Below are 13,796 nucleotides of genomic sequence, written 5' to 3'. Positions count from 1 at the left end.
ATAGGGTATCTAGATTGTGAGCCCCAATGGGGACAGTGTATATAATATCTGCAAAGTGCTGTGGAATTAATGGCGCTATATAAGTGAGTAAAATAAATAAATATTGCACTTTTCTCACAATAGCCTCAAAGTACAAAATCCAGGAACTGAGGTGTAAAATATCCATACTAAATATAAATAGTTATAGGCGCCATTGCTGATGTCTTTGTCCAAAAACTGGAAAAAAAAATCGCCCAAACAAAAGAAACAAATTTGCTATGTACACTGGAAAAAAAGAAGCAGATGTAAATTGGTACGTTTCCCAGAAACACAAAAACACATTTACTCCTCCCTTCAGGGAGTCTCCTGATTGTTGAGCCATTTCTGTATATCTCCTCCTTACTCTCTGAACTAACGGGAGGAAATCTCTGGGTAAGTCTTTTTCTGATCTCAGCTTAGTTACTAATGATCTACATAACCTGAACTCCAGACTGATACATTGTGCTATACTTTACTGTCAGGGCAGGAGAGAGTTAATGCTCCTTGTCTGATCAGATCAGTAAACTGACACATTGTATCCATCCCTCAGCTGTATATAGTCTGTACACTCAGGGTGAAAACAGCAATGTTATCATCCCCTGACAGCAAGCGGGGGTCCTGGAAATAGAGAAACTAAAAACTACGTATAAGGGACAGATACAGATGAGATCCTTAATAACTACTAGTGTTGAGCGAACATGCTCGACACTGCTTGGTACTCGCCCGAGCATCACGCTACTCGGGATGTTCGGCGAGCACCGAGCATTTCCGGGTTACTCGGGCGGGAGCTCGGGTCTCCGCCCTGCATGTTTGGCGCTCTTTACAGAGCCAATGAACATGCAGGGATTGCCAGCCAGTCACTGTAATGCTGCAGCCATGTTGGTTGTGGGCATTACAGTGATTGGCTGGCCGCACAGCGTCACCTCGAGTATTTAAAACGGGGCGCCGCCATCTTGGACACAGTCACTCCGGATTAGACAGTGTAGGGACAGCGCTGCTGATTTAGGGAGAGATATAAACTGCGAAATAGTTAGTCTAGGGTCTGTAAAGGCTGCCAGAACAAACAAACAGTCCTTTTCAAGACTAATATCCATCCCAGATACCAGGCAGGCAGGCTGTATAGAAGACACAGTGGTTATACCAGCAAACACTGCATTACAGTCCTGTGTGCTCCTGTTGCTCAAATTGCTGGACTTAGCACTAGGTGTCGGGGGCCAGGAAAAATCCTTTTTTTTCCATCTAAATCCTCCTTTTTTTTTTCCTCCTTCACACTGTACAAATACCTGTCTTATTAACCTTTTGGTGTGTCCCCCCTCCCCCCTCCCCCAAAAAAAAGCGTGTCTCTGATTTTTCTGGTGTAGGCTAGAGAAACAGAAGTGTTGTTTTGCACTTCCACGGTTCAAACCTCTGTATTATCCATTTTGGGTCATTTGTATCTAAAAAAAAAACAGTTTGAGTGTGTCGCTCACTGTTCAGCCGCAAATATCTCTATTTAAAAAAGTGTGGTATACCCCAGTAAACAATAACTGTGGTTTTGCCATCCCACGGTAAAAAATCTCTATTATTCAGGTTTTGGTAGTTTTTTCCGTAAACAAAAACAGTAGTGTCTCCTGACTGTTGTGACACAAAAATATATCTGTTGAAAATAGTCTTGTGTAGGCCCGACATCCCAGTGTGGTTTCGCAGTTCCACGGGTCAAATCGCTGTACTATCCAGTTTTGGGCCTTTGGTATCTAAAAAAAAAGCAGTTTGAGTGTGTTGCCCACTGTTCAGCCGCAAATATCTCTATTTAAAAAAGTGTGGTATACCCCAGTAAACAATAACTGTGGTTTTCCTCTTCCACGGTTCTAATCTACTCTTTATTACCCTTTTTCCATTGATAGTGCAAGTGTAAGCTATTTTACTTCATTTACAATGGGCAAGGCGCGTGGCAAGGGACGTGGAAGTGGACGTTCTGGTGATGGTTCGTGCGGAGGACGGGGCCGTGGCCAAGGTGAAAATGTGCCACAACCAACAGCCACATCTTCTCGCTCCCACTTCTTGACCGAATTACTAGGGAAGCACAGAACAACACCAGTATTGAGAACTGATCAGTGTGAACAGGTTATTAATTGGATAGCAGACAATACTTCCAGTTACCTGGGCACCACCACCTCCGGTCTGTCTTCCACACGGTCAACTCTTAGTAGCCGTGAGTCTCGACCGCATACTCCTCCTCACCCTGATGCTCCTTCCTCCCACCATGCCGAGTGTCGTCAGACAGCAAGTGATCCCACACTTGGACACTCTGAAGAGCTGTTCACTGGTCCATTTCCATATTTGGGCCCCTCGCCTGATACGCTTGAAGTGGTGGAAGAGGAGATCCCATGTTGCGATGCCCAAATATTTGAACAGCCACGGCCACAGGAAGTCGACGTTGGCAATCTGTCACAAGAGGTGGACGATGACGAGACACAATTGCCAGGAAGTGAGGAGGAGGATCGTGGTGCACAAGTGGAAGAGGAGGAGGTGGTGGATGATCTAGTAACTGACCCAACGTGGAAGGAGGACATGCAGAGTGAGGCCAGCAGCACACAGGGGGAGGGAGGCAGAGTACCCCAACAGGCAGGAAGAAGCAGTGTGGTGGCCGCAGACAGAAGGCAGGCAACCGTTCCCCGTAACACCAACACGAGGGACGCTGCCAGTACAAGCGGTAGGTCTTCCAGAGTCTGGAATTTTTTTAAAGACTCTGCTGATAACCCCAAAAAGACCATATGTTCCACCTGCCATGGCAGCATCAGCAGGGGTGACAAAACTACCAGCCTGACCACCACCAGCATGATCAGGCACATGGCAGCAAAGCACCCGACTTTGTGGGGCGAAGCCCAAGGTCCACGACCAGTGTCAGCGGGTGTCACCACTGCTTCTTCCACTGTTGTGTGTACAAGGCAATCCCCTGTCCATATTGCATGTAAAGATGCCCCCTCCTCTCAGTCTTCACTTGTTATGGCAGTTTCTCAAGAAACAGCTTCAATGTCCACGTCCACGTCCCACCGCAGCGTTCAATTGTCCATATCCCAGACCTTTGAACGAAAGCGGAAATTCGCATCTAATGCCCCACAGGCCACAGTCCTAAATTCGCACATTTCACGACTGCTTGCATTGGAAATGCTGCCTTTTAGGCTGGTGGAGACGGAATCCTTCCGTAATCTTATGGTGGTGAACGTCCCTCGGTACTCCGTCCCCAGCCGACACTATTTTGCCCGGTGTGCCATCCCCGCACTACACAAGCACGTGTCCCAAAGCATCTGCCGTGCCCTCAACAACGCAGTTACTGGGAAAGTCCACCTGACAACGGACACGTGGACAAGTGCTTGTGGCCAGGGACGGTACATCTCTCTGACGGCACACTGGGTAAACATAGTGGAAGCCGGGACCCAGTCGGACCTTGGGACGGAACACATCCTCCCCACACCGAGGATTGCGGGCCCTATGTCAGTCAGAGTTGCCCCCACAGTGTACAGCTCCTGCGCATCCTCCTCCTCCTTCTCCTCATGTTCAGCCTCCATCTCAGATATCACCACATCAGTTACAAGCTGGAAGAATTGCAGTACTGCCTCCGCCAAGCGGCAACAGGCTGTGCTGAAACTCATAAGCTTAGGTGATAAACCTCACACTGCTTGTGAGTTGTGGACAGCTGTGAAAGAGCAGGCAGATCTGTGGCTGAGACCGCTGAACCTACATCCCGGCATGGTCGTGTGTGACAATGGCCGTAACCTGGTGGCGGCTCTGAGGCGAGGTGAGATCACACACGTACCATGCCTGGCTCATGTGCTTAACCTCGTGGTTCAGCGGTTTCTTAAATCGTACCCTGAGTTGCCAGATCTGCTCGTGAAAGTACGCTGCCTGTCAGCTCATTTTCGCAAATCGGCTACAGCTTCCGCCGCCCTTGCTGTGTTGCAGCAGCGTTTGCAGCTTCCGGCACACCGACTGGTGTGTGATGTCCCCACACGTTGGAACTCTACCCTCCACATGTTGCAAAGGATTTGTGAGCAGAAGAGAGCAGTTGTGGAGTACCAGCTGCAACAAGGCCGTCGATATTCAGGTCAGACTCCACACATAAGACCTCAGGAGTGGACCTGGATGTCTGACATATGTACCATCCTGACAAACTTTGAGGAGGCCACCAAGATGGTGAGTGGCGATGACGCCATCATTAGTGTCAGCATCCCACTTGTCTGTCTTTTGCAACGCTCTCTGCAGAGAATTAAAGAGGAGGCATTGCAGCCAGAGTATGATGAGATGGATCAAGAAGCCGTAGTGGGCGATTAAACACATAGAATCATAGAATCATAGAATGGTAGAGTTGGAAGGGACCTCCTGGGTCATCTGGTCCAACCCCCTGCTCAAAGCAGGATTCACTAGATCATCTCAGACAGATGTCTGTCCAGCCTCTGTTTGAAGACGTCCATTGAAGGGGAACTCACCACCTCTCGTGGCAGCCTGTTCCACTCATTAATCACCCTAACTGTCAAAAAGTTTTTTCTAATATCTAATCTGTGTCTCCTCCCATTTAGTTTCATCCCATTGCTTCTAGTCTTTCCTTGTGCAAATGAGAATAAAGATGATCCTTCTACAATGTGACAGCCCTTGACATATTTGTAGACAGCTATTAAGTCTCCTCTCAGTCTTCTTTTTTGCAAGCTAAACATTCCCAAATCCTGCAACCGTTCCTCATAGGACATGGTTTGCAGACCAGTCACCATTCTGGTCGCTCTTCTCTGAACTTGCTCCAGTTTGTCTATGTCTTTTTTAAAATGTGGTGCCCAAAACTGTACACAGTATTCCAGATGAGGTCTGACCAAAGAGGAGTAAAGACCGATAATGACTTCACGTGATCTAGACTGTATGCTTCTGTTAATACATCCCAGAATTGTATTTGCCTTTTTTGCTGCTGCATCACACTGTTGACTCATGTTCAGTCTATGATCTATTAGTATACCTAAGTCTTTTTCACATGTACTGTTGCTTAGCTCTATTCCTCCCATTCTGTATATGCTTTTTTCATTTTTATTGCCCAGATGTAGTACTTTGCATTTTTCCCTGTTAAAAACCATTCTGTTGGTTGCTGCCCACTGCTCCAGTTTATTTAGGTCTTTTTGAATCCTCTCTCTCTCTTCTCTAGTATTAGCTATCCCTCCTAGCTTTGTGTCATCAGCAAATTTAATCAGTTTACCCTCAATTCCTTCATCTAAATCATTGATAAAGATGTTGAACAATATAGGTCCCAGGACGGAGCCCTGTGGTACCCCACTTGAGACATTCATCCAGCTGGATGTGAAGCCATTTACAACCACCCTTTGAGTCCGATCACTAAGCCAGTTATGAATCCACCTAACAGTTGCCTGGTCCATTGCATACTTGGTCATTTTTTCAATAAGGATGATGTGAGATACTTTGTCAAATGCTTTGCTGAAGTCAAGATATACTATATCTACAGCATTTCCCTGATCCACCCAGTCAGTGATTCTGTCATAGAAGGAAATTAAGTTAGTCTGACATGACTTGTTAGTTACAAACCCATGCTGACTCTGGTTAATCACTTCATTCTTATCCATGTACTTACATACATGTTGTTTAATAATTTGTTCAAAGATCTTTCCTGGTATAGAAGTCAGACTCACCGGCCTATAGTTCCCTGGGTCCACCTTCTTCCCCTTTTTGAAGATAGGAACAACATTTGCTCTTCTCCAGTCTTCTGGGACTTCTCCTGTTCTCCAAGAATTTTCAAAGATTATGGAGAGTGGTTCTAAAATTTCTTCTACAATCTCCTTCAGTACTCTGGGGTGTAATTCATCTGGACCTGGAGACTTGAACTCATTTATGTTAGCTAAATATTCCCTCACAATCTTTCTGTTTACTGATAACTTGGATTCCTCTATTCCTTTAAAAGGACAGTGAAGATCAGTTGATGTTACATTTTCTTTCTGAGAGAAAACAGATGCAAAATAGGAATTAAAAAGTTCGGCCTTCTCAACATCCTCTCTTACCATTTCTCCATTTTCATCCTGTAAAAATCCTATAGCATCTTTGACTTTTCTTTTACTTTTGACATACCCCCAAAATCCTTTTTTATTGCTTTTGACATCTCTTGCAAGCCTTAATTCATTGTCAGCTTTAGCTAACCTGATACGTGCCCTGCAGGATCTGCAGACTGCATTATAATCTTCTTTAGATATGCCTCCCTCTTTCCATTTAATAAACATTTCTTTCTTTCTTTTTAGCATGTGTTTAAGTTCTGTGTTCATCCATCCTGGTTTCCTTAAATGCTTCCCATTCTTCCTACTTTTCGGGATTGTTAACGATTGTGCTTTGAGAATCTCATTTTTAAAAATTTCCCATCCTTCCTGGACATTTTTGTCCTTAAGGACATCCAGCCATTGGATCCCTCCTATTCTCTTTCTGAGTCTCTTAAACTCTGCCTTTCTAAAATCTAACCTTGAAGTTTGAGTCTTCACATGTCTTCCTCCTCTAGTTATCCAAAATTCTATAATAGCATGATCGCTGCCTCCTAGGGTCCCAGCCACCTTTACCTCCTCAACCATTTCCTCCCTGTTTATAAGAATTAGATCCAAAGTAGCAGATCCCCTTGTTTTCTCCCCTACCTTTTGGAAGATAAAGTTGTCAGCAAGAGAGGATAAGAATTTGCTTGACCTGTTAGTTTTACTTGAGAGAGATTCCCAACAAATGTCTGGATAGTTGAAATCTCCCATGACCACTACGTCATATTTTTTGGAGAACTTGGTCATTTGATACATAAAGAGTTCATCCATATCTTCAGCTTGCCCAGGTGGCCTGTAGTAAATGCCTACAATGGTGTCCTTTCCGTTGTTCTCTCCTTGTATTCTTACCCAAACAGTTTCCACAGAACTCCCAGTCTCTGAAGCTTCAATCTCTGTGCAGATATACGCTTTTCTAACATACAATGCAACACCTCCTCCTCGTTTATCAAGTCTGTTTCTTGCAAATAAGTTGTATCCTTTTAGCCTTTTATTCCAATCATGTGTATCGTCCCACCAAGTTTCAGTGATTCCAATGACATCATATTCCTTTTCCTGCATTAGTAGTTCCAATTCTCCTTGTTTGTTGCCCATGCTTTGTGCATTTGTATAAAAACATTTTAGTTTGTGATTGGTTTCTCTTCCTCCCATATTTTTATTATTTAGATTTTTTTGTCTTTGTTCTTCTTTTCCACTTCCAGTAGCAGAGATCTCAATAGTATTTGTCAGCTGTATGGCTTTTTCTGGCCTTTTGCTTCCCTTCCCACATTGTTCTAGTTTAAAGCTCTTCTGATGAGTGTAGCAAGGCGACTTCCAAATACATGTTTTCCAGTCTTCGTAAGGTGCACCCCATCTCTAGCAAGTAGTCCATCGTATAGGTAATTCATTCCGTGATCCAGAAATCCAAATCCTTGTTGACGGCACCATCGACGTAGCCAGTTGTTCACCTGTAGAATCTTATTCCACCTCATTGTTCCATGGCCATCCACTGGGAGGATGGATGAGAAGACCACCTGCGCTCCCAATTCTTTCACTTTCTTGCCTAAGTCTTCAAAGTCACTGCAGATGGTTTCCAGGTCCTTTCTTGCGGTGTCATTTGTCCCCACATGTATTAGCAGGAATGGGTAGTGATCTGTAGGTCTGAAGAGTCTTGATATCCTGTCAGACACATCTTTAATTTTTGCTCCTGGAAGACAGCACATTTCTCTTGAGGTTATGTCTGGTCTGCAGATAGCGGCCTCTGTTCCTCTTAACAGGGAATCCCCCATGACCACCACTCTCCGTTTTTTCTTCACAACATTCTTCTTTCTCCATCCAGGAGGATTCTGAGGGCTTACAAGGTTATTCATTGCTGGCAAAGTCTTATCTTGCTGTATTTCTTCATGGTTCTCCTGTGTGAGAGCCTGGTACTGGTTCCTGAGCAGTATGGGTGCTGACTGCCTCTCGATCCTCCTGCTTCTGTGGGTCACATGCTTCCATTCCTCTGTTTCGTCAGGTGCAGGTCGAATTTCTTCTCTTTCTGAATCATGAAGAGATAATTCTGCTCTGTCTAAGAACTCTTCACCTTCCTTAATGATTTTCAAGGTAGTTAACCTCTCTTCTAGATTTCGCAACTTTTCCTCCAACAGGGACACAAGCTTGCATTTCTGGCATGTGAAGTCTGGCTTTTCCACTGGCAAGTCTGTGAACATGTAGCAGGATATGCAGCTCACCAAATGGCTCCTGGACTCTTCCATGTTCTTATTGTTAATGTTCTGAAAACAGTGAAAAAAGCTTAAAAAAAAAGCTTCAAAATGCGCGCGCCAGTAGGCGCGCGGTTTACCGATGTCCTCTTTTCAGCTCCAACAGCCAAAATCCAGTGTTCTTTGAGCTCGCGGAGACTCTTCACTTACCCCAAAATGCAGTGGGAATATGCAAATTATCTCCTCAGGACTCCTCCCCTGGTTTACCGATGTCCTCTTTTCAGCTCCAACAGCCAAAATCCAGTGTTCTTTGAGCTCGCGGAGACTCTTCACTTACCCCAAAATGCAGTGGGAATATGCAAATTATCTCCTCAGGACTCCTCTCCAGCCCAGCCTCATCTCATCCCAATGTGCATTGGGGGACAATGAGGGAGAGGAGGAGGAGGAGGAGGAAGAACAGGAGCTGCTATCATGCGTTGTAGACGGTAGTACCTGTACAAGTGTCATACCGTCGGTTCAGCGTGGGTGGCCTGAGGACAGGGGGGAGGAGGAAGAGGAGGAGGAGGAGGAGAGCATGGTCAGTCGTCATCTTGGTGAGGACACGGAAATCTTGCCCGTTACCAGTCTGGCACGCATGGCTGACTTTATGTTACGCTGCCTTAACCGTGACCCTCGCGTTGTCAAAATGTTGGGTGACAGTCATTACTGGTTGGTGACACTTGTAGACCCCCGCTACAAGGAGAACTTTCACTCTCTTATTCCTGAGGTGGAGAGGTCTACAAAAATGGGGCAATACCAGAAGGCCCTTGCTGCAGAACTCTTAAAAAAATTCCCATCTGAACACGCTAGCGGCAGAGGTCACAGTTCGTTGCCCAACCAAGGCGTACAGGTGAGAGAGATGCAACTCCAATCCAGCAGAGGCAGGGGAACACTGTCAACGTTCTGGGACAGTTTTCTGACACCCGCCCAGCTTACAGGCCCTGAGGCGCGGGGTACTCTCACAAGGAGTGGAAAGTTTCAAAAGATGGTGAGGGAGTACCTTGCCGATCGCACCAGCATGCTCCATGATTCCTCTGTGCCTTTTAATTATTGGGTATCCAAGCTGGACACTTGGAATGAACTCGCTCTGTACGCCTTGGAGGTCCTGGCCTGCCCTGCCGCTAGCGTGTTATCGGAGCGTGTTTTTAGTGCCGCTGGGGGAATTATAACTGATAAGCGCACTCGCCTGTCAACTGACAATGCTGACAAGCTGACCCTTATCAAAATGAACAAGGGCTGGATTGGGTCAGACTTCTCATCACCACCAAATGACAGCAGAGTAACATAAAGTCAAATCCTCTGTGTTATTTCGGGAGGTGTATTCACATGTACCGCTTCACAACCACACATGGGTATACGCTTCCTCGTTTCGGCTGTTTAATCTTCTTCTCCTTATCCTCAGCCTCCACCACCACTATACCACCAGGGTGCCAGCATTGCAAGTTCCTCCGTCCTTATTTTTGGCAGCTTTTGCTTGCAAGGCATAAGCAAATACTATGGGACACCCACTCCCCAATAATGGGACTTATGTTTGTAATATGCTGTACTGCATGGCTCTTGTAAGGGGCATTGCAAGTTGCTCCGTCCTAATTTTTGGCAGCTTTTGCTGGGAAAGCATAAGCAAATACTATGGGACACCCACTCCCCAATAATGGGACTTATGTTTGCAATATGCTGTACTGCATGGCTCTTGTAAGGGGCATTGCAAGTTGCTCCGTCCTAATTTTTGGCACCTTTTGCTGGGAAATCATAAGCAAATACTATGGGACACCCACTCCCCAATAATGGGACTTAGGGACTTATGTTTCTAATATGCTGTACTGCATGGCTCTTGTAAGGGGCATTGCAAGTTGCTCCGTCCTAATTTTTGGCAACTTTTGCTTGGAAAGCATAAGCAAATACCATGGGACACCCACTCCCCAATAATGGGACTTATGTTTGTAATATGCTGTACTGCATGTGACGCCCCCCCTGGGCCGTGTGTACACGTGTGTGGGATACCCGGGTAGTCTCCGTGGCGGTGACCCGGGTCCGTGGCTCAGGCTGGTCAAACCAGTGGCAGTCTTTCTTAGGTTTTGAGGTTAATTGTCCGACTGCCCCACCCGTGGATTGCGGTCAGGGAGTACCACCGCTGCGAGGCAGACCGCTGAGGCTGGTGTTGTGTGCGCAGCATAGAATGGGATAACTCCCCTCAGGAGGAGTATAGCCTCAGGGCAGTGAGTGTGGATGATGGGGGTGATGGTGCACGAGCGCAGCAGGAATGACTCAGAGTCTTTGCAGTGCAGTTCAGGGTCTTTACTGATGATTATAAGGTAGACCCTCCCGGGAGTACTGGCTAGCATAAGAGGCCTGGTCAGTCTGTGATCAAGCAGGAGTTCCCCTGGCCAGGTGGAGTTGTAGGCCTCCCCGTCTGTCTGCACTCTTCCTGGCTACCTTGCTGTAAGCGGGTAGAAGTAGCCCACGTCCCTGAGTGTACCGTGTAGTGCTCACTCGTATGGCTGGTGACTTGGGGCCTTCTGTTAGCCTCCGCTCCATGACGGCGGTGCTGGTCCCTTGCTTGTGACTGAGCCTCTGGGCTTCTATGGCCAGAGGACCTGAAATCCCCTGCCGGCTGGTTTCTGCTGCTGGATATATAAGTCCTCACAGCTTCGGACTCCTGTGTCCGGTTCCTGTTGTCTTCTGCCAGGGCGAGCTCTGCTCAGCTTCCAGCCCCTGGTCTTTAGCTCCTAGCTCCTACAGAGCTCCTTGCTGTTACTTTCCCTTGCTCTCACTCTGACTCTGACTGTTCTCTGACTCACTCAACCCCGCCCCAGATCCAGTTTATAAGGGCAGAATTCTCCCCTCCCAGGATTGGGGCAGGAGGATGTTGCATGTTTAAGGGATTCTGACCAGGAAACCTCCCACTTGCTCTCCGACGTAATATCTCTATTACTGTGGTGACCAGACCCCTGGCATGCCACACATGGCTCTTGTAAGGGGCATTGCAGTTCCTCATAATTTTTGGAAAGCCTTCCATTCACTGCTTAGGCCAACAGTGCACGGGAGACCCAGTTGCTATAAATGGAAAAAAAGGTTTAGTTAACGCCCTCTGACCTCCATGTCATTTCCAAGGGGCATAGGAGTGGCTCGAAATTTTTGGTAGGCATTGCACTCACTGTATGCCCTATAACTGTGTAGCCGAACCGCTCCTTTTGTTACAGAAACATATCCTACAAGACATATCTGGTTGACTGGCCTGATATTGATGTGAATGGTCCCTGTTCCTCCTGCTCTTTCTCCTTTGCCACTACCTCATCCATCATTTATCACCTGAAGCTTTGTTTTAACGGGAGTCATAGAACTTGGATAGTAGCAGGAAAACATTTTGCAATCCTCGGAGGAGGTAGGATATGCGCCAAAACGCTGACCACCTCAGGCCTAGCCGCTACTACATACATGCACTTGCATTACAACAAAACAAAGCAGATGCTAACTTCTATCATCCTCATCATGCTCCTCACCTTGGCACTCTCAACTCCCCTGATGGAGAAGCCAGGGCCCACTGGAGGAGTCTGATAGTCCGGTGGGCTCGGCCAATGCTGCCCTAAAGCAGGCCAGGCTAAGAAAAGTGTGGGAAAGGTTACCGGGACAAATAGGGGTGGCTGGGGACCGAGTAAGGACACCCGGCCACCCCCTGGAGGCTGGGGAGCAAGCGGGGACACCCGGCCACCAGATGGCTGGGGACTGAGTATGGATACCAGGCCGCCGACACAGCCATGGCGTGGTGGCCAGATTCCGCCTCCACATGCCTAAAAGGCCCAATTTAAAGTGCAAGCAAGCAAGCAGTATGGTATTGCAGCCTGGGGGTGGGTGGGTGGCAGGCTGCATACTTGCGCTTGCATTGCAAGGAATGGGAGAGGTACAATTGAACACTGCCCTGGGACAAGGACTTGAATGGGAATAGTTGCAAGTCTGCAACGACAGGTGCAAGGTGGGAGGCATCTTCGCATGTACCATGAACAGGGGTTTGGCATGCACACACTACAGCGGAATAGCCTCTCCTTCCCACTAAATGCACTGGGGAGGGCACAGGTAATGTTTTGGTATACACGCTTAATCTTATCTATAAGGCACACCAGGACAAATATGGGCGGCTGGAGACTGAGTATGGATACCTCGCTGCCGAAGCAGCCATGAGGTAGTGGCCAGCTTCGGCCTCCTCCAAACTAAAAGGCCCCATTTCAAGTGCAAGCTAGCAGTATGGAATTGCAGTCTGGGGGTGGGTGGGTGGCAGGCTGCACACTTACACTTGCATTAAAAGAAAACATAGCAGATGCTAACTTCTGTCATCATCATCATGCTCCTCACCTTGGCACTCTCAACTCCACCGATGGAGAAGTCAGGGCCCACCGGAGGAGTCTGGTTCTCTGGTGGGCTCGTCCAATGCTGCCTAAAGCAGGCCGGGCTAAGAAAAGTGTGTGGGGGGATGTTCCAAGGAGAAATAGGGGCGGCTGGGGACCGTTTATGGACACCCGGCTGCCCCCAGGCGGCTGGGGACCGAGTGTGGACACCCGGCCGCGGGGCGGCTGGGGACCGAGTATGGACACCCGGCCGCCGGGCGGCTGGGGACTGAGTATGGATTCCAGGCCGCCAACACAGCCATGACGTGGTGGCCAGATTCCGCCTTCACATGCCTAAAAGGCCCAATTTCAAGTTCAAGCAAGCAAGCAGTATGGTATTGCAGCCTGGGGGTGGGTGGGTGGCAGGCTGCATACTTGAGCTTGTATTGCAAGGAATGGGGGAGGTACAATTGAACACTGCCCTGGGACTAGAACTTGCATGGGGATAGTTGCAAGTCTGCATCTTCTGATGCGGTAAGGATCACTTATGATGGGCACACTTTTAGACAGTGACCTGGGAGTCAGAGATGCTTCCAGGGGTCTTCCCCATGCTGTTCCCTTGTCTTTTCAGCACTTTATGCATGTGTCACACAGCACATGGCCAGATAAGGTTGTAAAATGTTAAAATGACATTTCACGGTGAATGCATTTGTCATAGTTGAAAGCAATACAAAAGTGCAAAAACGCATAAAAAATGCTACTTGTGAACATAGCCGAAGGTGTGGAGGAGTATTTTTGTTTTTGGTCATTTATTTTAACTTATACACACGTCTTTACCCTGGAAAGGATGTTCCTTAACATATTTCACAGGAAAAAAGTTTCACTTTCGTTTTTGAACGTTTTATTGTGAGCCTGTAAAAGTGGCTTAATACCTCTGACCACGTTGTTGACAGCAGTGACCTGGGGGTCAGAAATGCTTCCTGGGGCGATCCCCATGCTGTCCCCATGTCATTTGAGCACTGTCACTATCGTTTTGGGCACTTGTTAGGCTTTTAAAAGACTGCCGGGGGTGCCACCGCAAAAATGCTCGAGTCTCCCATAGACTAACATTGGGCTCGTTGCTCGGGTCGAGCACCCGAGTATCACGGCGAGCTCGGCCCGAGCTTCGAGCACCCGAGCATTTTAGTGCTCGCTCAACA

The 13,796-nt window shown here is 47.5% G+C and overlaps 1 protein-coding gene across 4 annotated transcripts in view; it reads left to right on the top strand.

Moving 5' to 3' along the window:
• Positions 1-319: 319 nt before the first annotated feature.
• The window catches only part of LOC141172499 (membrane-spanning 4-domains subfamily A member 4A-like), an 82,625-nt gene continuing 69,148 nt past the window's right edge, over positions 320-13,796 (top strand). For 3 of the 4 annotated variants that reach the window (XM_073656770.1, XM_073656768.1, XM_073656767.1), the window contains exons 1-2: positions 338-411; positions 1,902-2,011. In XM_073656770.1, coding sequence (XP_073512871.1) covers positions 1,933-2,011 — 79 coding nt within the window. In that variant the 5' untranslated portion in view covers positions 338-411; positions 1,902-1,932. Of the gene's footprint in view, positions 412-1,901; positions 2,012-13,796 lie in introns of all 4 variants that reach the window. The other variant, XM_073656769.1, reaches the window with a different exon arrangement.

Source organism: Phyllobates terribilis, unplaced genomic scaffold (assembly GCF_046119375.1).
Source record: "Phyllobates terribilis strain yellow unplaced genomic scaffold, ASM4611937v1 Scaffold_12__6_contigs__length_324123572, whole genome shotgun sequence".
Classification (NCBI taxonomy): domain Eukaryota; kingdom Metazoa; phylum Chordata; class Amphibia; order Anura; family Dendrobatidae; genus Phyllobates; species Phyllobates terribilis.
The sequence above is the reverse complement of the archived record's forward strand: the minus strand, read 5'-3'. Positions and strand labels throughout refer to the sequence as shown.